Source organism: Stenella coeruleoalba (assembly GCF_951394435.1).
Source record: "Stenella coeruleoalba genome assembly, chromosome: 13".
Taxonomy (NCBI): Eukaryota; Metazoa; Chordata; class Mammalia; order Artiodactyla; family Delphinidae; genus Stenella; species Stenella coeruleoalba.
Window position 1 is genome coordinate 32348415 of NC_137159.1, and position 24990 is coordinate 32373404.

Sequence of the window (24990 nt, forward strand, 5' to 3'; positions counted from 1 at the left end):
CAAGAACCCAGGCAGTGGTGGGGTCTCTGGCCCCTCTCCAGCCTCTGCAGGGACAGACACTCACAGCCCTCTGAGTGGAGGGCCTGATTAACCGGGCACTGCCGGTGCCTCACAGAGCCTCCAGCCTGCCCTTAGAGAGAACTGTCCTCTTCCAAATGACCTTCTCACTTCTTTGCTTACCCGGCCATCCACCTTCAATATCCCCACCCTTCTTGGGGCTTTTTTTCTGGCTCCAGAAAGTTTTAGAGTCTGTCCTCCCTAATAAGTTCCTTGCCCACTCTTCCACCTCCACAGGCATGACTCTAGAAAGGGTGTCCAGTCCTCCTGGCTGCCTTGAGACATACAATTTACACCTGGGGTCTCTCAGCTGTTAACAGCATCCCCTTTTGCTCTCATTCACCACGATGGCCATGAGGAATCAATGAGGCAGGAAGAAAAGACCCGGGCCCAAGATTTACGATCAAAGCCCTCTCTAGCCCCATCCACTCCATCTGGAAGCCCTGTTTGCTGTATTTTCAAGTATATCAGGGATCTGATCATTTTCTTCCAGCCCACTGAGATTCTAAACACAGTAACCTCTCACCTAAATTACCCTTATACCTCCTCCCTTCAGCCTTGGATCTATTTTTGAGCATGGTAACCAGAACCATCTTTTTACAACATAACCCAGGAATGACCCCTTTCTGCCAGGAACCTTGCAAGGCCGGCCATCACCCTCAGTGTAAACACTCAAGTCCTTACAGTGGACTACAATGTTCTTTACAATTTGTGTCCCAACCCCCAACGCTCCACTCTCTGACCTCATCTCCTCTGATCCTTTCATTCCCTAACTCTGCTGCTCCCACGCTGACCTCCTTGCTATTTCCCACACACATCAGACATGCTCTACCTCAGGGCCTTTGCACTGGCTGTCCCCTCTGCCTGGAGTGCTCTTTACCCAGAGATCTGCCTGGCGGATTGCTTCTCCTCCTTAATCTTTGCTCAAATGTCCCCTTTTTCATGAAGTCATTCTGGCTACCCTTCTTGAAATTGTACCACCTCCCCCAAATGCTTGATCCTCCTAGCCCATTCTATTTTTTCCTCATAGAACTAGTCATTTTCTAACAAACCACATAATTTTCTTATTGATTATGTTTATCTTTCTGCTTCCCCCCTCCCCATCTTCTAAGTTCCACGTGTCAGGGGTGCTTATCTGTTTTAGTCACTGAGTTATTTCAACTCCCTGGAACAGTGTCTGGCGCACAGTAGATGCTCAATAAATATTGATTGAACAGACAAATAAATGAAAGCCCCAAATCAATTTTCCTGAACGCAAATCCACTCTCCCTGAGCCCTTGTGCTCCACGTTCCCATCAAGACCACGCTGCCAACCCTGACTTAGCGCTGCGTTTAGGAAGAGCCCCAGCGCTCATCTTGGGGCTCCGTGAAGGAAGATCACCCTGTCATCTCTGCAACTCAGTTTATGTATCTCACAAAGGGTGAGAAGGAGAGAGAGAAGTCCTTTCAAATGGACAGGGGTCTCATCCTAGTAAGAAGCCCCCCTGCGAGTCTGTAGTGATCTCCGGGGCTCCACCCACCTCCCGCACCCAGGAGGGGACAGCCCTGGGAAGGGGGCAAACAGCCAGGCTGGTACCTGCGGCTTCACGTCCTCCTCGTCCTTGTAGTAATAGAGCTGCTGTGCCCTCAGCACGAAGTACCTCTGCTGCCAGTTTTTCACGAGGGACCTCTGCTTCTTCAGCCAACCCATCTTGATGGGCCTTTCCAGTGGGTTGGGGATGGATGCGGGGTGAAAGGCCGCCATCTGCTCTCCGGTCATCACACTCCTTGACCGAGCTGTGGAGAGGGACAGACAGGCGGGCTGACAGGGGCTGTGAGCAGTGTGCAGGGAGGGGCCGGGAAGCGCTGGGCCCCAGCTAGGCCGGGCTCAGGGGTCCAGATCTGCAGCAGAGAGGTTGCCCCGGAACCCAGCGGGCCAGCCGAGGGGCTGGCTCCCATCAGCGCCGGCCCTGGGGCCCTACACCCTCAAGGTCCGGCAGCTGGAGTCAGCGCCCTCGTTCTGCAAAGCCAGAGATTGGCTGGAGCCTTCTGAAGAGGAAGTGGCCGCAGCATCTGACAAAAGGTGCTTCCTTTTTCCTGCGTGGGAGTCAATATCTGACAAGAGAGGGGAGAAAATAATGCCTCTTGCTCTCAGGGTTCAGGGTGAGTCCCACACAGCTGCAGAGGCAGTCAGAAGCTGCCCGGCTTCTTCCTCACAAGGAGTCACTGTGTTCCCCAACCTCACTGTCCAGTACTGCCCTGCCCCAGCGGCCCCCCAAAGCCCCCCGACCCCTGACAACACAGCCAGCGTGCAGGATGCCAGCACCTCCTGAATCTTCCTGCCCAGTGTCGTCAAGTACTCTCTGTTCCCCGCCCACGGAGAGTGTTCACAGCCCTTTCTGCTGGACCAAAGGGCCTCCCTGTAGCTGCCTTCCTACTACGTTTTCAGTTGGGCTGTCCCTCCCACGGGGCTGACAGCACACAAGCATTTGAAAATGACATGAATCTGCCACCAGGACACAGATGCAGAATTTGAATCCAGACCCCCCCAACCCACTGCATCCTGTAGTTTGCTTTTGTTTTCACATAAGAGCTCTGCCTCTCATCAGATTAGATCCAGGTGTCTGCAGCTCGTCTCCATGGTAACTCCCACCCAGGATAACTCTCTCCTTTCCTCCTCTCCACAGCGATCCATCAGCCGGCCTGTGGTCCCCTGGGAGTCAACATGTCCTTCCTCTGATTCTCCCCTTCCTTCTTTCGCAGCTGGTTCCACAGTTCCCTTAAAACCACATTGGAGCTCCGTGTCTCCTCGACCTTATGCGGTGTGCTCCACACTTGCCAGTCCCCAGTGTTTGCATTCTCCTCCTTGCAAGGAAGTCTCCGTCTTATAACCCCTTTATCCAGCTTTTGTCAGTCCCCAGAGCATTCACGAAGAAGCTGAACTAAGCCAGCTCCACTCTCATCCAATCTCATCTCACCTGGTAAAGACCAGTTTTTCCTTTCTTTGCTTTTTGACCCTGGGTACATTATGCAACTTCTCTGAGCCTCAGTTTCCTTGCTTGTGAAATTAGGATCATCATAGCCCCTATTCTATGGAACTGTTGGGGAGATTAAACAGGTTAATATATATAAACCACTTTGCACAGTCCCTGGTCCAAGGTGAGCAAATGTCACTCATTATTTTTATCAACAGATGACTTTACTTCCTACTGCGAAGATGGAGATCATCTTCGAGAACCTCCTAAACTTCCCTCTTCGTTTCAAAATATTGCTGCATTGTCAAACTTTCCCTCTTCCTCTATTCCCATTTTCAATGAATTGAATCAACAGCTTCTCTCATCGCTTTTGATTCCTTTCTTTCTATCTCCCTCTAGGCCTATAGTTTTTGTCTTTTATTTACATTCATGACTTGCTTTCAAATACCAGAATTTTATACAGCATTACAGAGTCTTTCTTCCACTGAGTCTAACTGGATCCAGAATTATCACCCTATTTACATAGCTCATCCTGGATTGCTGTCTGAAGCGGACTCTGCCCTAACTGGGCTCCCTCAACCCCACAAGTGGTCTGCGCTCCTGTCACATACCCTCATTCCCAAGGTGCCAACTTGCAGTCACCCCTCGCCTCCCACCGGGGACTGGAGAGATCATACTATGCTGTACACCAGGGCACAAGACACACCTGATTCAACCTCCTATTAGACAGATATCATAAGAGTGCAGATACTCCCATACCCTGTTGCAGTAAAAAGTAACTTGACATTTTGATGAAAATTTAGCAGTGTGTTAGCAAAGGGTTTGCTTTATATCCATGTGTCCCGGCACGCCAGTTAAGAATTTTATCTTTGATCTTAATCTTCAGTTCACTGCAGTCTTCAAGGCCTTCCACCTGTAACTCAAAGAACAGCCACTCTGGGGCTGATCACTTGCTCTAAGGCTGTTTAAATGATCTGAAGGAAACAGAGGAGGGTTTGGGCAGGAATACAGTGGGGAGGAGGGAGCTGGAAGAACTGTGCCCAGCTCTGTGTCTCTCTAAGTCTGAAACTGTAACATGGAAAGACTCATATTCGTGCTAGAAACAGGGCAGAGATGGAAAGAATGGTTGGCACGCAGAATTTCTGAAGAGTGAGGGATTCTGGCAGACGCACGGGGACTTTCCCTCCCCTCGGTAGCCTCTGCCCAGCCCAGAGTGACTTCTGTGCTTATCCAGCTGAAGCAGTATCAGACTTGGGAGGGAGGGCTTCTAGGCTTCTAGGGCGATACCACCAAAGGCAGCCAGCGCAGGAGAGGAGGAAAGCAGGTGGGTGCCACATGGTGGCTGTGAAGACTCAGGTCCCCGCAGACTCAGGCTACCCCCAGAGACCCACAGGAACTGTTTGGACTGCTCTAGAAAATGGGAGAAACTGAAGAACTCCAACAAGAATTGGAGAAGTAGGAGTAGGATAGGGGGAGCAGGGGCCAAAAAGACACCATAGACTGAAGAGAATGAACCCAGCACAGAAGAATTCAGCTGCTGGGATAGCTCTGGGAAACTTTTTTATGCTCTGTAGTGGCCAAAACAATAATAGCAAAAACAAATATGCAACACTCAAAACCACCCCCTAGAAGCATCTGTGCATTGCAGAATGGCCTGGCGAAGGAAGAGTAGATATGAGAATGTTATGTTCTCATACTTGGCCAAGAGGGGTCTTGATGTCCTGGTGACAAGTAGGTGGACACTTTGTCCGTATGCATGGGATCAAGGTCTTGGCTAACCATCTGTTATATTTCAGAAATGATTCCATTCACCCATACATCCACCATACGTGATATGACTGTGGGCACTGGGCCATGAGTACAGATGACTCAGAGCAAACTGTCACTGCTCGAATCAGGCCTGAACACTGGGGAGATGACAGCAGGGGTTCTGATGAGACAGTAACGAAGCAGGGGCTCCTTCCGTCCCATATCAGAGCCATCTGCCACCTCGGCCCTCAGTATGGCTCGTCGGCCAGCCCTATCATGGGGTGATTCAAATAGCAGAGAAGAAAGCCTGGTGGGCCCTGAGTTGGCCTTGTTTTTGATGACTTTCCTCGTTCGTTCCTTTGAACAGTCTCTCTTGTCTGTGGGTGTGACATGTTCCCGGATAAAGTAAACAAAGAGATCTGTTACTATTTCTAGAGCTGTTTCTCATAATGAAAATAATAACCATGATAAGCTTTGCTTGTGAGCCAGTCATCACATACAGAGCGCACGATCCCAGCCCTTCGGGAAGGACGTCTGAGCCAGGCTGTGGGCTGGACCGGGGGCCGAGGGAAGACCAGCAAAAGGCAGGTAGTTGGAAGGCAGTTGCTAAGAGTTTGCAGAACACTCTAGGGAGGTGGGAAACCCACCCGTACTCTAGTAGATAAAGAAAGAACAAGCCCCCAGCACTGCACTGTCCAGTACTGTAGCCACTTGCCGTGACTGGATACGGATATTGAAATGAATTAAAATAAATTAACTTCAGTGCCTCGGTCACACCAGCCGCATTTCAAGTGCTCAGTAGTAGCCCATGTGGCTCATGGCTATAGTAATGGACAACACAGGAAGAGAATATTTCCATCATCACAGAAAGGTCTATTGGTTGGCTCTTCCGGGAATCTGAATAGTATCATTACCAAGCATGAGACAAACTGGGCCATAAAGGTATGGGTAGCATTTCATCAAAGTGAGAAATCAAACTGGAAGGTCCCGAAAAGTAGCTTCTTTTCAGAGTGAGAAGTTCAACCTTGATCTGAGAGCTAACAGGGACCAATCTCACGTACCTCAGCAAGGGAGGTTCATGATAAAATAGAGACAAGTTAAGTCATTGAACCGCATAGGCTGCATTTTGGTCTGCAGGTGAGGGAGGGCAAGGAGAGACATAGAAAGAAGACACGTGAAAGAAGTTCCACAGTCTCAGGGGTGCTGTTTCTGCAGTAGAAGGTAGCTGCTTTTTGCCCCAAGTTAGAGCGAGAAAAAGTTAAAGGAGGAAGTATAAACAGGGAAGTCGGCTGGGGAGGTGTTATCACTTCCTCTCTTTATCTTCTCATCCTCTGACTCCACCCTCCCCCCACAGAAAATCAATCACACAATCTTCTAGGGTCTACTTCTGAGATATTTCTTCCATCTTCTCTCAACTCTGCATGAGTTTAGATTCTGTTTTAGAGGCTCCGAACATGTGAGATGGGAATAGTTCAATCAAAGCTGGAAAACCACTGAAGGTATTTTCTCAATATGTTGATCTGAGCAGTGCATTAGTCTGGGAACCTTGTTTAAATAAAGTTGAAAAGGGAGTAGAATATACATAACTTACCCCCAGACACCCTCTCCTGAGCTGTAGACTCATCTACCCGACCGCCCGCAGGTACCTCCGTAAGGATCTCCAGGTCACGTGATGCTAGTTGAACTTACCGTCTTTGTCCCCCTACCTCCTACCGTTCCCCGGGCTTATGTGACAAACACACCCAAGCTTGCTTTTCTATGGTTTGCTGTGACTGACTTCTCCCCGGTCAACCAGCCAAACCAGAAGGCTGACCCATTCCTACAGTCCTCACAATCAATAGCTCTTTTTCTCTCTGATCCCTTCTCTCTACCCCTACCTGGTTTTCTTGGCCCATTTATCCTCTCCCGGGATTGCCGCAATAGTTCCCTGTCCTGTCTCCCTCCTACCAATCTCATCTCTAATCCACTGATGACATTGTTTGTGACATGGTCCTTCTGAAACACAAATCTGATCACGTTACTCTTTGACCTAGAAGCCTTCAGTGACCCTCCAACATCTTCATCCTAAAAGATGAAGACTAAGCTCCCTACCATGGGGTTCAGAGTCCTTTGTGATTCTCCTGTTGCATGTCCTGCTCTCTTCCTGCATACCCATTCTGCACTCCATCCATGATGGTATTCCATTCCCTCTGCTGGACTCTTCTCCCCACCCATTCTCACCCACCCCCAGTTCTTGAAATGTTCTTGTTCGTCCTTCAAGACTTACTTCCGGCCACACCTCCCATGAGAAGCCTTCTCAGCCCAGGCAGACTGAGTCACACCCTGGGCTCTCTTCCTTCTTAACTGGGGACACATGTCCTTCAAATCACTTATCGTTCCTCCTGGTGTTTTTTCTTACTCTGTCTTCTCTCTCAACTTGAACTCTAAGAGGACAGGGGCTCTGCTTTCATGCTTAGCCTTGTTCGCCCTGTATCCCCCACATCTAACACAGTGCTGACAAAGAGAGGGCAGGGTGAGGTAGCAGAGAGCACAGGCTTCTACATATGCAGCCTTGGGTGGATCATGTTCTGTCTCTGAGAGCCAGTTACTTTCTCTGTGAAACTGTGATAACATACAGCTAATTTCATAGCTCGTGGAGTGGCCAGTCTATAAGGATTAACAAAGATAAGTGGACGGGCCCCAGCCAATGTCTGCCTCTTAAAACATGGGCATTAAATGGAAGCTATTATTGTTAGCAGTATTATCGTAGAATGGACTGGATATTATGTTATATGAGAGAAAGGGAAGAAGAGATGAAAGGGAAGAGAGGAAAGGAGGGAGAGAGAATGAGGAAAGCAAAATTCCAGGTGTGAATCCGGAGGCCTGAATTAGGATGGCGGCCAGGGAGATGGAAAGCGTAGGAGAGGCAATGATGAGGCAGACCACCAGAGCTCCAGAGCTGGCTGAACAGGAGGTGGGTGGGAGTTTGGGGTTTGGGTGGCTCAGGTGAGGGGCCTTCTCCTTCCATTCATCCAATGCACATTGGCTGAGTCCTTGGCACGTGCCGGGAGCAGTGACTGGGTCTGGGATCTAAGATCCATCAGACACAACCCTGCCCCACAAACATTCAGAGACCTGAGAGACTCGTTCGTCGAAGCTGGGAAGGAAGCAGAGAACGTGGTGGGTTGGAATAGGCAGGAAAGTCCTGTTCTGGGTGTGATGCTATATGAGGGTGGGCTGAGAGATTTCGACTTCCCCAGAATTCTAGTTTTGACAGGTGAGGCCTGTGCGCTCAGAAAGAGCTTATTGGGGAAAAAGAGGTACAAGTGAAAGCCAGGATGTGAGAATCTCTGATCCGGAAAGTAACATAATAGATGTTCAGAAATCAAAGAAAAGGCTGATCCCAGAGGAGACTAGCATTAACTCAAAGCACTGGAGATCAACTTAGATACAAGACAGAGAAGGTTACTGTTTTCCTTGGGACTTTACAGAGCTTGCATTAGGTAACAGTGTGGGAGAAAAGAAGCGCAGCAAGAAAATCCACTATCCCCAAGAGCTTCGCAATGGAGCAGGGGTTGCTTCCTGGAAGGGGAGTGAGGGGAGAGAGGCTGCCCTCTTATGCCAAGCAAAGATCCAGGGCCAGTTTTGGTCCATCTCACACCCCTGGGCCAGGAGCTGTCCTGGGGGAGAAGATGGTGCCCCTGGGTGGATGGATGCAGCCACTCTCCAGGGTAACAGCTTGATGATAGGAGCACCAACTGGGTTTCAGCCCTGCTCACCGTTTCTGCCAAGACTCTTGACCATGCACCTGTACAGACATCCACGTTCTGCAAGAGGACCCTTAAGGACATAAAGCACCATTCAGAAGCAAGAGGTACTTTACAAAGAAGTGGGGGTTTTTGGGGTTTTTTTTTTTTTGGTACGTGGGCCTCTCACTGTTGTGGCCTCTCCCGTTGTGGAGCACAGGCTCCGGATGCGCAGGCTCAGCGGCCATGGCTCACGGGCCCAGCCGCTCCGCGACATGTGAGATCTTCCCGGACCGGGGCACGAACCCGTGTCCCCTGCATCGGCAGGCGGACTCTCAACCACTGCGCCACCAGGGAAGCCCACAAAGAAGTGTTTGAGTTTCTGATCTCAGTGTTCTCTCTCAGAAAATGATATTTGGCTGTGTAGGTGAGCAGAAGGCCCCATGGCTCAGGAATAAATATCTTTTTTTCTTAATTTATTTTTTTATTGACGTATAGTTGAATTACAATGTTGTGCTAATTACTGCTGTACAGCAAGTGACTCAGTTACACATATATACATTCTTTTTCAATTCTTTTCCATTATGGTTTACCACAAGATATTGAATATAGTTCCCTGTGCTATACAGTAGGACCTCGTTGTATATCCATTCTAAATGTAATAATTTGCAGCTATTGTACTAACCCCAAACTCCCAGTCTATCCCTCTCCCCCCCACCTCGCGCATGGCAACCACAAGTGTGTTCTCTATGTCTGTGAGACTGTTTCTGTTTTGCAAATATGTTCATTTGTGCCTTATTTTAGATTCCACATGTAAGTGATATCATATGGTATTTGTCTTTCTCTTTTTCACTTACTTCACTTAGTATGATAATCTATAGTTTGTATCCGTGTCGCTGCAAATGGCATTATCGCATTTTTTTTATGGCTGAGTAGTGAGGAATAAATATCTTCGTGCTTTTATGGCATGTCTGCAGGTTACAAGGTGCTAGAGCTATGGAGAGGTTCTTGAGGGCAAAGACCACGTCTTATTCATTTTAGTATCCTGAGGACCATCACTGTGTCTGGCTTAGAAAAGTTAATTGGAAGGAACAAAGAGAGGAAGGAAGTGTACGTGTGTGTGTGTGTGTGTGTGTGTGTGTGTGTGTGTTAATGTTGACTAAAGTTCAAATAGAAAATTCATAGGATGGATTCTCTTTAACAAAGAAATTCATATCCTTTAAATTAACCAATCAGAAAAATTTCTTGGGCATGTCTTATGTGCAGGGAGTGGAGCTAGGTAATGTGCAGAGTTTAAAAAATAGAGGAAGCTCTCTAAATTAGTGAACTCTAGATTGTGAGGCTTCAAATATTTGCTGTGCACCCTGGCACACAAAAATGCATCCTACCGCACCCTGCTGCCGATAGTTGCCTCCATCCCAGCCCTAGCTCTTTTTTTTTTTTTTTTTTTGCGGTATGTGGGCCTCTCCCTGTTGTGGCCTCTCCCGTTGCAGAGCACAGGCTCCGGACGTCCAGGCTCAGCGGCCATGGCTCACGGGCCCAGCCGCTCCACGGCATGTGGGATCTTCCCGGACCAGGGCACGAACCCGTGTCCCCTGCATCGGCAGGCGGACTCTCAACCACTACGCCACCAGGGGAGCCCCCAGCCCTAGTTCTTGACGGGCCAGAGCTCTGTCATGTTCTCCTTGTATAAAGAAGGAGATTCATAATCAATCACAAACCATGAAATGGGAAAAGACGGAGGCTCAGGTATCAGAAAATAGGTTCCCAGGGGCAGGGATTTTTATAAATTATTTTCACCAATCAAACCACACCTTCTAGAAGAGCATTTGGCCAATTGAAGGTTCTCAATAAATATTTCTTGAGTGAATAAAAGAAACATTTTAGAGAGAAATGTGAGTCACCTTGAGGCATTTTCCATTTGCAACAAATGTTGACTGATCTACCCATTTGTGGGACGTCTAGATGTGCTCACTTGAGCCCATGCAAGCAGAGCAGCCGGGGAAGATAGAATCCCTGATGTAATAATGAGCCCCACCAACAGTGACGTATTCAATGAGGTCTTACCTGCGCCAGACACCGTGCAAGCACACTTATCTATCAAGGCATCCTGGCTGAAGGCTCACCCTACCTCTTCATGGTAAGCTCTATCTTACAGACCAGGAACCGGAGCTCACAGAACTGAAGTGACTTGCCCAGGTACACGGCTAGAAATCTAATTTCAAAGCCCAATATCCGTACCTAGGCCACACAGCCCACAGAGAGGCACATGCTCTAGTGGTAAAGAGAGGTGCCTAGACTGAGAATCGTGTGTAATAATTCACAGGGTTAGACAGTAGGGGTGAGATGAAAAGGGGACGGGCCACTATTCCCATCGCGGAGACACCAGCCTCGGCCTCCACCCATTCTGCCGCAATGTTATGCATAAATCACTTTGTGCTACCTTTTCCTTCCATCCTAACCTCTGCAAGGCTCGGCAGGCCTTGATGAAAGAGTGATGGGGAAGTAACACTGAAGCCTCCAGCCCAGCCCTGAGGCTGTCCTAACGCCCCGTCAGGAAAATGGACATATTACTGGTCCTGCCACGACTTACTGGCTCTCTGCACAAGCTCCTTTGAAGAGACCTAAGGAACCTGACCAAAGCCCAGTGGGGCTGAGGCGTGGGAGAGAGGAGCACGGAACCAACCCGAGGGGGGCCCCGCACTCGGCCCACGGGGCAGCTCACAGAGGGCTCCCCACCCTTGCTGAAGAGGCAGCCCTGGAAGCCGTGGGAAACAGCAGGCCCCCGCATGGCTGCCTCCCTGGAGATGGTCAGTAGGGGTCCAGACACCACTGTGTACACCCGACACACACTCACACCCACACCCACACACTCACCCACACCCACACCCACACACACTCATACACTCACCCCCCACACACACACTCATACACACACTAACCCCACACACTCACACCCACACACCCCCACACACACTAACCCACACACACACTCACTCACCCCACACACACACACTCATACACACACTAACCCCCACACACTCACACCCACACACCCCCACACACTAACCCCCACACACACTCACACACACGCACACACTCTCACACACACTCACACATGCACTAACCCACCCACTCACCCACATTCACACCCATACTCACACACCCACACACACTCACACCCACATCCACACACTCGCACACCACACTCACCCACACGCACCCACACGCACACTCTCACACACACACACACACACATGCACACACTCACACCCACATCCACACACACCCCCAACACACTTGCAGACCCTCAGCCTGTCTAGTTATCAGACTGTGGGAAGACAGCCCTCCTAGAAGAAAATTAAGTCTTTTAACTTCAGAACCTCCAGGCCCACTTTCTTTACCTCTTTTCTCTTTTCCTTGTCAAAGGCAAACTGACCTCTTCTTTGAAACACCCACCATTCAGGGGGGTGGGGAAATTTAAAAATCTTTCCACTCTCAAAACCTGGCATTTAGACTTCAGGATAAATTTATCCTGTGATTACTCTCCTGGATTTTTTTTTTTTAATTCTCAGTTTCTTTTTTAACTTGGGCTTAAAAAACTTTGCTCCACCCCCAACCCCCCAAAAGGTAATGAGATGTGAGACTAAGGACAGCCAAGGGGCTTTCTCTGGGCACCCAGAATTCAGTCACACGGGCCTTCCCAGGCCGCTTGCCCTGAGACACATTTACACAACCTAATTCAAAGAAATACCTAAGGTTGTTCCCTGAATACCTGTCTCCAGACCCAGGAACTGAGCAGGTTTAATTGCCCCATGTTCTATAGCTCATAGAAATGTATTGTTTGACAAGTAAGCCTTTCAATGTAAAAAAGCAAACGCTGCTTCACAAAGAGATTTAGCACACGCAGCTACGTCTTTTGCAGGAAGAAGCAAAAATGCGGTCTCTGTAGCATATGAATAAGAGAGAGAGAGCTGGCTTTCGGTTTCTTCTTCAGGCTTGCAAGTGCTACACTGTGAATCTGCCTGACTAGGCTACCTTTCCAGGGCCACCCTTCTGGTGTTCATTCTGCAGCTCGCCTGTCTTGGGAATGTGGAGAGCAGTTGTCTCTCGTGGGCCTGTGTCTCCATCCATTGCAACACTTCACCAGCCCCCTCGGCCTATCTTTGCATAACAGGAAGCCAAGCATAAAAACAAGAAGCATGTAGAATCGTGAGTGCTTCCGACTAAACACTGCTCGGAACTGCCTCTTCCTCAGCACACGGTGTAGTGGAGATTTGGCAATCGGGGGGCACACACACCCCGAGGTCCACACTGTGGCCCCTTAACTGTATCCAAGCTAACTGGCTTCCCAGATATGGATGGAAGGAAGGACTTTGCATCATTGACACAGTAAGCTCCAGAACTATTGACCCTTCCACGGTCAAAGCCAGTCATTTGCTCCAGGTAAGGGGTTCTGCTTAGTCACTAGCATTCATAAATAGGTAGTGCATTAGAATGCTTGAAGTATTTATATTTTATAAGCTCAGCTAAATTCTGTGGCTCCAGGAACTCACAGCAGTGACCCAACCAGGCCATTGCCTAAGGGCTGGCTGGCCTCAATAATCAAGCACTGGGCCTTGATGAAGCTACAAGCTATCAACCAGCCTACAGATGTCACTCCAGTCTGTTCCTGAGGCCCTCTCTGGTCCTCGGGAATAGTGATTTTTAACCATACGGTTCTAATAAGAGTGTGAACAACGAACAGTTGTTGCAGTGGAATGGGCCTGGCATACAAGTCATAATAGGTCTCTCTTACTCTACAATCTGATTAAAAGATTCATTTTTTATTAATTTTTATTGGAGTAGAGTTGCTTTACAATGTTGCATTACTTTCTGCTGTACAGTAAAGTGAATCAGCTATATATATATATATATCTCCACTCATTTTTGGATTTCCTTCCCCTTTAGGTCACCACAGAACACCAAGTAGAGTCCCCTGTGCTATACGGCAGGTTCTCATTAGTTACATATTTTATACATAATAGTGTGTATATGTCAATCCCAACCTCCCAATTCATCCCGCCCCCCTCCCCGCCTTGTTATCCATATGTTTGATCGCTGCGTCTATGTCTCTATTTCCGCTTTGCAAAGAAGTTCATCTGTATCATTTTTCTACAATCTGATAAAAGATTTTATTAAAAATGGAGGCCATTAGATTATGGATGGAGGACAGAGGACACCCATAAATTATGAATTAGTTTCGTAGGTGTGATTAGGCATGTGATTAGGAAATAAAATGTCCGTATTTTCAAAGATGCATACTTAAGCATGGGGAATAAAATGACACAGTGTCTGGGATTGGCTTTAAAATATCTCAGCAAAGAAAAGAGAAACAAAGGAATAAAGCAGATGTAAAAAATTCTTCATAATTTTGAATTTCAGTAATGGATCTACATGACATTTCATTATATTTATTCTCTATGTTGGTGTTTGAAATGTATGTATAATAAAAAAATCTTTTTCAAGATTCTACTAGGCCTTAAAAAATAAATTCTTTTAGGCTTAAGATTTTTTCACACATCAGCTCTTGCCCTGAACTTCAACTTGCTGGTTTTCCCAGGCCTGCATTTCCAGACCTGTTAGTTATTCCTCTGAGCACAGCGAAGTGATGTTACACAGATGTTCTACCACACACGTACACATTCCCCCGCCCCGGACAGATCCAGCCCCTCCGTTGCCCCCGCGCTGTCACTTTATCAGTTAATGAAGGGGAAGAACCGAGGGACTCCTGATGCTTCCAGTTACGGATAATATTTCCTGTAAAGTCAGCTTGTACTCAAACTGTTCATGGTGGTGATGGTCTGTCTGTGTACATGTACACACACACAGACGCACACACACACACACACACACACACACACACGCACATATATAATTCCCCAGGGTCACAGAAGGAGCTTAAAAAAACAGCTGTTGCAAGGAAGGCAAAGAGACTTGCTAGACAATTCCTTCTGACCGGAAGTAATGTCTGGGACATCGGAGGCCTAGTTCCAGATCAATGGAAAGAATAGAGTGACTGATTATCAGAGTTTACAATGACAACATGGGCGGAAGTGCTAGTTCATAGGCTATTGGGGCCTGGTAGATGGCCAACACTGGATGATAGACTCCCTTCCAGCCCTGTAGCAAGCAGGCAGGCAGGCAGCCTAGAGCAGTGGAAGGCGTATCTGACTGGCCATCAAGAGACCCAGATTCAAGTTCCAGCTCAGACACAAACCAGCTGTGTAACTCTCAGGGCCTTTCTGAGTCTTCATTTCTTCATTTGTAAAATAAAAGGATGGAAATAAACCATCTTGAATGCTTTTCCAACTCTAAATTAAAAAAAAATTTTTTCAACTCTAAATTTTTTTGATTGACCTATCAAACATCTTTCAGCCGATACTTTGTGCTGTAATCCTGTTTTTAATGTGCAACATGACTAACTTAATTTGCCAACTCAGGCAAGAATCCAGTTCCATATCAAGGTCACAGGTCTGTAGTGATACGTTTATGTAATTGATTAAGAAAAATGAATTTGGCAAAAGACATAATCTTGGTGATTTTAATCAAACACAGATGGTTTGACACGTCCTGGTTAGAGTGTGAATTTCGATATTAGGCTAAAGAAGATCCCCTGAGAAGTCCCAGTAATAATACAGGGTAGGAGGTACAAAGACAAAAGCCACTGCAACTATTACTCAAGGGCTGACAATTAAACAGGCTGCGTGATCGATTTATTCTGGGGTGATACCTTAGCCCCCAAATATTACGGACCCCATCATCTTTCTGGATGCATCTCTCCAACTTTTTGTTTGTTTGTTTGTTTTGTTTTGTTTTTGCGGTACGCAGGCCTCTCACTGTTGTGGCCTCTCCCGTTGTGGAGCACAGGCTCCGGACGCGCAGGCTCAGTGGCCATGGCTCACGGCATGTGGGATCTTCCCGGACCGGGGCATGAACCGTGTCCCCTGCATCGGCAGGCAGACTCTCAACCACTGCGCCACCAGGGAAGCCCCATCTCTCCAACTTTAAACCAGGCTTTACATACAAACATCTGCAAATACATCCACGCCTTTTTGACCAAGAAGCCTTCTACTAATTTAGTTGAGATAATAATGAATGTATCTTAAATTTATTTACAAAGATATTCACTGCAGCATTGTTGCTTGAAAAATGTAAACAAGTAAATGTCCAACAACACGGAATCAGTTGAACGAAGCATGGTATACTCATAAAGTAAAATACTATATACCATTAAAGTTGATGCTTTCCTGAGTTATAAAGACATGGAAAAAAAATAATAATGACATGGAAAACATTGAATTTATGTAGTTTGGTTAAAAACTGCTTACTCCAATATACACAGGATGACTCCATTTTGTTAAAAATACACACACACACACACACACGCACACACAACATACTATAGTGTAAGAAAGTCATAAATACATGTGTGGTGTAGCACAGAAAAACACAATGCAAGATTCACACCAGACTGGTGTAGGGTTATAGGTTATTTTCCTGATAGGTGGGATTATGGGTAATTTTTATGTCTTCTCATGCTGTCATTTTTTCAAACAAAATGGAACAAAAGTTATTTGTAAAATCTGAACGTCAGCTTTTTCTTCAATGATCTGCAGGCTGTTTCCCCAATTAAAAAATTTAAAACTTAACATGAGTCAAGAAAGAACTGACTGAGAGGAATCAGTCCCAATGTTAGGAAGAATTTTCATAATCTAAACCAAAGTGAATTCCAAAAGTTTTCAAATAGAGCATTTCAGAAGCTAGCTATGCTTTCTTGGGCAAATCACCCTTCCCTGCCTGATGGGATTACTTACCAGCAGGATACAATATATAAATGTCCTTTATGAAATATACAGTAGGTATAGGTTTGCTTATTATTGTTGTCATTTACAAGAATAAGTTTTGCAGATCTTAGTTTCTGCATGTGTAAAATGAGGCTGTTGAACAGGAGGTTTGCTAAGGTCCTTCTAGACCCCAAATTCTTCTACTCTTTGTATATGAGCAGTTTCTACTAATACCCTAATGTGCTCAGAGTGTCGAATTAGAGAAAAGGCGAGCAGAGCAGACTCATTATTTAGGAAAGAAAATAAGAGAGAATGTGCTCAGCGAGGGAGGGAGATCAGTATAGTTTGGAGGAGATCACAGAAACCATAGAACCAGAACAAGTTCTTTGGGGCTGAGAAAGGGCAGGGCTTGGGGAAAGAGAAGAGTCAGCAGAAAGGCTTGAGGGAGCACAAGGGGGTGCTCCGGGGGACCCCAGGAAGGAAGGAGCCCCTGAAATTCTGGAGGGTTTGACCCCATGGTGTAACAGCCCCATTTCCAAATTTCCATCAAAATGACCAGAGAATGACTTCAGTGATAACAATGGGAAATGGGAAATGAAAGTAAAAGTAAGGAAGCATGCTGTCTGTGAGCTATTTGTGGAGAGGAGGATTTCTGTGAGCTGGAGGCTAGGCAGGACCAAACTGAAAGAGCCGACCAACCCACAGTTCAGTGTCTGTGGAGGAGAAATTGTCCACGAGAGTGGGATGGTCCCCCAAAGAATCTGCACCACCTCCTAGAGGGGGCCAGCAGCACTCATTGGGGGGAACGGAGGGAGGCCCCCAGAGCACAAAGACCTGGCTGGGCATGCTGTGCTATCTGCTTACCCCAGGGGCTGAAAGTCCCGCCAGGGTGGGAGGGCCTGTCTTGCTGGCTCCTAACCTGGGCCATTGAACCAGTGAGAGCAGGGAAGCCTTTTCCAACTAACCTGGGGCTTCGCCAAGGAGAAAAAAAAAGAAATTCTCCATGAACAGAGCCTCACTCCGTAAACTGAATGCTTCTTAAAAAGTTACAGGTACGCTTACCATGCCGCCCAGCAATTCCACTTCTAGGAATCTCCTCACGAGGAGTGAAAGCACATGTCCACAGATTTCTTGTATGCAGGTGTTTCCAGCAGCGTTATTCATAATGGTCAAACTGGAAACGATCTAGAGTCCATCAGCTGCTGGATGCATGAACACAAAGTGCATAGCTGTGCAATGCAACACTGCCCCCAAATAAAAAGGAATGAAGTACTGATACAAGTTACAAGATGGTAACCCTCAAGAACCTTATGCAAGTGAAAGACACTGAATGCAAAAGACAGCATATTGCAAATCCATGGAAGAAAAGTACCCAGAAAAGTCAACATTCTAGAGACAGAAAGCAGATGGGAGGTTGCCTGGAGCTGAGGGTAAAAGTAGAGATTGGCCGCAAATGGGCAGGAGGGAACTTTCTGGAAAGATGAAAGTCTTCTAAAACTGAATTGTGGTCATTGCTGTACAAGGGCCAATTCCTCACTCATTTTATAAAGACCATTTAAAATAGACCATAAACTTCACAAAGTGAGAGATTTGCCTGTTTTGCCACTCAGGTAGCCCAAGTGTCTAGAATACTCCAAGAATGCGGTTATTTCAATGTTAGGAAAACTATTCAATGGTTTATTACAGCAATAGGTAAAAGAATTGAAAAGCCATATGTTTTCAAAACATTGTGAATTTACATTTGATAAATTTCAATATCGATTGATATTGCAAAATTAATTATCAAGAATAGAATACTCTCTTAGGTGGTAAGGAGTGTCTATCTCAAACCAATGAGAGGTAGCTGAAAGAATGCTCTATGTTGCTGAAAATTCAACTACTGAAAATTGAAAAACTCTTCAAGAAAACGTCAAGAAAAAGTTCTTAGGAGCAAGGCCAAGTGTTTGGTGTTTAGCTGTATAAGGAAAAGTGATGAAGGTGAGAGTTTCAAAGAAACACAAAATGACACAACAGAAAATTTCTGACACTTCTACTGTGGCATATACTCGAGAGCTGTGGAATGTGTGAACATTTCCATTGCTGTGACATTTTACAATTCCTTTAAAAATTTTTTGAGGATTCACAGAAGAAATCATTCTAAAATCCATGAAACTTAACCCAATAGAAAAAAAAAATCAATGTCAAGGTCTTGCTTAGAGCTACTGATGTGGGAAATCACTGAGATTTTACTCCTTCATAAAATATTATTATTTACCAGCATTTCTATCCATTTCAGGCTATGCTTCACGGTACTTGAGAGAGGCTTCGCAGGAGGCAGAGTTTCCCCTGTGACTCTGCCGCTGACATCCTGCAGTTCTGTTTCCTCTTCAAAGCTGTCAAACTTTATCAGCTGTCTGAAAAAAATGCTCTAGGGGTTTCCCCTATTATCGGCCAAGGTCCTCAGAAAAATGTTAGGATTTCTTCTGAAAGCATCTGTCTGAAGTGTGGGCTTCTTCGACAGGCAGACACAGACCTTCGCCCTGATCCTTCTCTCTGTGGCTGGCCACCCCTTGACAGTCCTCCCAGCCTCTGCACCACATCACCTGAAGATCTAGAAGAACATCGTTCTTCTTTCTTTTTCCTTTATCCATTTGTTTGCTTTTAGCCGATGGCCACTGAAAGACAAACTAAGCCTTGAAGTGGTAGGTGCAGAACCTGAAGAAGCAGGAAGCCCAGATGGACAAACAGGAAGCAGAAGATGGGGAACCACGCATGGGTGACTCGGTGATTGATACCGTGACAGGCAGGATTTGCCCCCACTTCCAAGTCCCACTGGTCTGGCGCATCTTATAGCATAAAAGACCTTTTCAAGGTGAAAAATCACTTATGTTTTCATGAGGTTTTGTTGAAAGGGAATCATTTCACTCAACTCAGTGTATGCACTAAATGGAGATACAATAACTGACATGTTTTATAATGAACTTGCATGGGGTACAATCAGGAAAGAAGTAGTAAACCTCTTAATGTGGAATTTAAAACATGGAAGAAAGGGTTTATTCGTGTGCTCAATAATGGATCATACATTTTTCTCCTTCAGCTCCTTATCTCCGCCCTTCCCCTCTCTCCTTCACTTTTCTGGCATTTCCTTAATTGTATCAACTGTGAAATGTGAGAACTTCAAATCCAACCTAAGAGAAGTGGAAGGAAGCTGTACTCAGACTTAAAAATAGCCCCAGAAAACATCTGTTCCTTTGAATATATTGAAAGCTCTTTCAAAATACAAATAGACAAACATAGCTAATTAATTCACTTGAACGTTAAATCCCATTGATACACAGTGTGAGTTTTGTTATACGAGGGATGGATGTATATTGGGGGATGAATTTCCATAATGCCACTTCTACTTGCATAATTTTGAGAAAGAGGCTTCACAATGACCTTCTGGAGTGTTTGGCCATAAAAATAGCACTGACCATTCCAATCTCCAGCACTTTCCCCTGCATGATAAAAAATACTTTGGAAAATGTGACTTCTGTGATCTTTGGGAGGAGGGCTGGAAAGGGAGGGCCAAGGGTTCAGAGTGGCACAGGAAATCTGTGTTTGTAACGCTTAAGTGTGTGGGTGTGTTCACGTGGGCAGGGCTGGAGAGGAAATATGAAAGCAAATGTTTGCAAACCATTGCAAGCAGGAGCTGAATGAGAGACTCAGAGCATCTATAAAATTTACAAAACATATTTGATATCCATGGAGTGTCCTGGGTTGGGATTATTACAAACTACTCTTGACACCGAAAGCACTATCTATAAGAGAAAAAATTGATATTGGTTTTTGTCAAAATTAAAACCTTTGCTCGTTGAAAGGCACTGAGAGAATGAAAAGCAAGCCACAGATTGGGAAAAAATATTTGCAAACCACATTTCTGACAAAGGAATTGTACCCAGAATATATAAAGAATTCTTAAAACTCAACTATAAGTAAACAAACAAACCGATTTTTTAAACGGGCAAACTATTGAACAGAGACTTCACTAAATGAAAAGATGCCAAACATCAGGAAACCATATCAGGAAACCATAAAGTAACACCACAATGAGGTACCTTCACAATCATATTAGAGTGACTGAAATAAAATTTAAAGACAAACTAACAGTACTAAGGACGGCTAAGGATGAGAAACAACCGGAACTTTCAAACACGGCTGGTGGGAATACAAAATGGTACAGCTACTTTGGGAAATAATGTGACAGTTTCTTACAAAGTTAAGCATTCACTTACAATATGACCCAGCAGTCTCACTACTCAAAATTTACCAAAGAGAAATGAGACATTATATTCACACCAAAACCTGTAAGCACCTATTTATAGCAGGCGATTCTAACTCCTAAAAATCAGAAGCAAACCCAGTGTCTTTCAACTGATGAATGGCCACATCCACACAATACAATAATACTCAGCAATAAAAAGGATGAAACTATTGATACAAGCAGGAACATGGATGAATCTCAAATGCATTCTGCTGTCTAAAAGAAATCAGACTGCAGACAGGCTACGTCCTATACAATTCCATTTATACGATATTTAGGACAAAGTAAAACTATAGGGATGGAGAACAGATGAGGGTTTGCCCAGGGTTGGCCAAGAGGGGTTGGCTAAAAAGAGACGGTGCTGGACCTGTCTGTATCTCGATTATGTTGGTTATCACATGACTCTAGGCATTTGCCAAAACTCATACAACTGCAGACCAAAGTAAATACGTTTTACTAGATGTCAATTTCAAAACAAGTTTTTCATCTGCTCTCATTTGTTGCATGTTTGTTACACAGAACCACCTGACATTCTCACTTCCTCCTGACCTTCAAAAGTTTCCGTAGCTAATATAAGTTCTTTTTTTTTTTTGAATATCAAATGCTGACTTTCTTTCTTTTTTTTTTAACATCTTTATTGGAGTATAATTGCTTTACAATGGCGTGTTAGTTTCTGCTGTATAACAAAGTGAATCAACTATACATATACATATATTCCCATATCTCCTTCCTCTTGCGTCTCCCTCCCACCCTCCCTATCCCACCCCTCTAGGTGGTCACAAAGCACCGAGCTGATCTCCCTGTGCTATGCGGCTGCTTCCCACTGGCTATCTATTTTACGTTTGGTAGTGTATATAAGTCCATGCCACTCTCTCACTTCGTCCCAGCATACCCTTCCCCCTCCCCGTGTCCTCAAGTCCATTCTCTACAACTGCGTCTTTATTCCTGTCCTGCCCCTAGATTCTTCAGAACCTTTTTTTTTTTCTTTTAGAGTCCATATATATGTGTTAGCATACGGTATTTGTTTTTCTCTTTCTGACTTACTTCACTCTGTATGACAGACTCTAGGTCCATCCACCTCACTACAAATAAGTCAATTTCGTTTCCTTTTATGGCTAATATTCCATTGTATATATGTGCCACATCCTCTTTATCCATTCATCTGTCGATGGACACTTAGGTTGCTTCCATGTCCTGGCTATTGGAAATAGAGCTGCAATGAACGTTGTGGTACATGACTTTTTTTTTTACAATTTTTTTAAACATCTTTATTGGAGTATAATTGCTTTACAATGGTGTGTTAGTTTCTGCTTTATAACAAAGTGAATCAGCTATACATATACATATGTCCCCATATCTCTTCACTCTTGCATCTCCCTCCCTCCCACCCTCCCTATCCCACCCCTCTAGCTGATCTCCCAGTGCTATGCGGCTGCTTCCCACTAGCTATCTATTTTACGTTTGGTAGTGTATATATGTCCATGCCACTCTCTCACTTTGTCCCAGCTTAACCTTCCCCCACCCCATATCCTCAAGTCCATTCTCTAGTAGGTCTGTAGAGATAGGTTCTTCAAGACCTTTTTTTTTTTTCCTTAGATTCCATATATATGTGTTAACATACAGTATTTGTTTTTCTCTTTCTGACTCACTTCACTCTGTATGACAGTCTCTAGGTCCATCCACCTCACTACAAATAACTCAGTTTCATTCCTTTTCATGGCTGAGTAATATTCCATTGTATATATGTGTCACATCTTCTTTATCCATTCATCTGTCGATGGACACTTAGGTTGCTTCCATGTCCTGGCTATTGTACATAGTGCTGCAATGAACATTGTGGTACATGACTCTTTTTGAATTATGGTTTTCTCAGGGTATATGCCTAGTAGTGGGATTGCTGGGTCATATGGTAACTCTATTTTTAGTTTTTGGAGGAACCTCCATACTGTTCTCCATAGTGGCTGTATCAATTTACATTCCCACCAACAGTGCAGGAGGGTTCCCTTTTCTCCACACCCTCTCCAGCATTTATTGTTTGCAGACTTTTTGATGATGGCCATTCTGACTGGTGTGAGGTGATACCTCCTTGTAGTTTTGATTTACATTTCTCTAATCAGTGATGTTGAGCATTCTTTCATGTGCTTGTTGGCAATCTGTATATCTTCCTTGGAGAAATGTCTATTTAGGTCTTCTGCCCATTTTTGGATTGGGTTGTTTGTTATAAGTTCTGAATAGAAAAAAAGAAAGTGACTTCTACCATCCCACAGTGACTTGGATTAGGTGAGTGGCCTCAGAAAAACATGGGAATGTAGGGAAGACCAAAATATTAAGCTAAATCTCCCCAGATGGTAAGAGAGCAGGGAGGGCGGATGGTACCCCTTCAAAGGCTGGTCTACCTCATGGCATGCCGTCCCCAGCAATGAGCCCACACTCCTGCGAAGAAAGTCTGACCATGATCCTCACCCGGATGACTAATTTAGGTGTCTCAGACTAATAAGGGAACCTGGCCAGGGGTGTTTCCTCCCATCAACACGGTCTCTGAATTCCAGTGCTTCCAGGTTTTAGTACAAGGGAAAGCACAATGATAGGTAAGCTGGTGGCGTTAAATACTCTGAAAAGGAGTTCTTTGGTGGAAAGTAGTAGAAAGCCCACTGGGTAGTGTTCAGGAGACTTAATTAGCCAGGCCTGGTTCTGCTGCTAACTTGCTGTGTTCATATTTGAGCAGTCTACATAGTGCATGTTTTATCATTGTCTTACCAGACTTGGTTTTTTTTTTTGGCTGAAAAAAACAGACTCTGAATCAAGCTGGTTTAATACAGATAGATAATAGATCCTTAGAACGATAGATCGACACATACATACATGGACCAATAATTAGATCAACCCATTGTTCTTAACTGGGGACATTTTGACCCCCAAGGGATATTTGGCAATGTCTAGAGATATTTTGGTTGTCACAACTAGGAGGGTTGCCACTGCCATGAGGTGGAGAAGTCCAAGGTTGCTGCTAAATACGCTACCGTGCACAGGGCAGCTGCCACAGCAAACTGTTGTCTGGCCCAAAATGGCCACAGTGTTGAGGCTGAGAAACCCTGCTATAAGTATGGACACACACATACATGTATAAACATAATGATGGATGTGCATGTGTGTATAATTTTTTAAAAAGAAAATATTCTTTCAAAACACTAAGGTAACTTTGGGGAAAAGATCATGGCTCAGGATGATTAGAAATCAAGGTAGATTTTGCAAGTTTTGAGCTCTTAGAGTTCAAGGCCCTTCCTCTTAGTGTCCTACGTTTTGCAAGGCTCGGTTCTAAATGCCCGTTCTCTGTGAACCTCCGGCTGTGAGAAAACAAGCTAGTTGCCGCTGAGTCAGCTCTGTCCAAGGACAGGCTTGCAAAGGCCAAGCCTGTGGCCACCCATGGAGACGGGTTGGAAGCCAAGAGGGGGAGCTGGGAAAACAGCCCCAAAGAGGCTATTAAATGTATCTGTAAAGGGATGATAAGGCCATCTACCCTCTAGAAGCCTACCATTAAATAAATGACCGTGGGCCGCAGGTCTCTTGGAAGCAGAAATGGCAGGTCTCTCCTTGAAATGGAATTCATAATCTCCCTTTTTTTCCCTTTTTATCTTGAAGAACAGTTTGCGGTTGTTATGCTACTACAGAACAAATAGAACCGTAACTTATGTTCCCCAGTTTGCACAGCTGATTCCATGAACTTTAATAAGTTTTGCTTCCTTATGTCAGTCCCAAGTTTTACCCGCTTAGAGCTGTCAGGATATGAAGGGTAATTTTGCCACCTGAAGTTTATATGGACCGAATGAGATAACGGAAAGTACAGTAAATCCCTGTCCCGACACAGTCAGTGGGGGCCAAAATCAGTCATCTACAGCATAAGGTCACGTTATTTTGAAGCTAATGAAATGGCAGGGCGACCTTGAACCTGCTCAGTTGCCCAAGGCAGCTCCAAAGGTCCAGGTGGACCAACAGGCCTGACCCAGCCGCGGCTGAGTGTGCTGCCCTCTGGTGGCCATAGTCAGCTTTAGCTTACACATCAAGGACCAGCATGCAGTCCCAAGAAGCAATTCTAAGAATTTCCCAGTTAGTTGTCACCCTTGTATTGTCCCAGGCCAGGAACAGTGGGCCAGGAAAGGCTGTAGACTAGAGAACCATGTGGCATTTTCCCTCTACTCAGCTTTCTCTCCCTCCACTCTCTTACACACGACACCCAGAAAATACCCTTGGACAGGACAGAGGATGGACCCATGTGCGCACCACATTGTGTCTAATTATCACGGGGTTCCTTACTGGGGGCGGGGTGCTGGGAGTGGTTTGTTGCTTGGAAACGTAAAACAGTGGTTTTAGCCTTTGTATAGACCCTTTTGAGAGTCTGC

The 24990-nt window shown here is 45.5% G+C and overlaps 1 protein-coding gene across 2 annotated transcripts in view; it reads right to left on the reverse strand.

Moving 5' to 3' along the window:
• ARHGAP25 (Rho GTPase activating protein 25) overlaps positions 1 to 24990 on the reverse strand; it is an 87802-nt gene that overhangs the window by 44851 nt on the left and 17961 nt on the right. For both annotated transcript variants that reach the window (XM_079940817.1, XM_079940818.1), the window contains one exon: positions 1634 to 1833. In XM_079940817.1, the coding sequence (XP_079796943.1) occupies positions 1634 to 1833 (200 nt within the window). The remainder of the gene's footprint in view (positions 1 to 1633; positions 1834 to 24990) is intronic.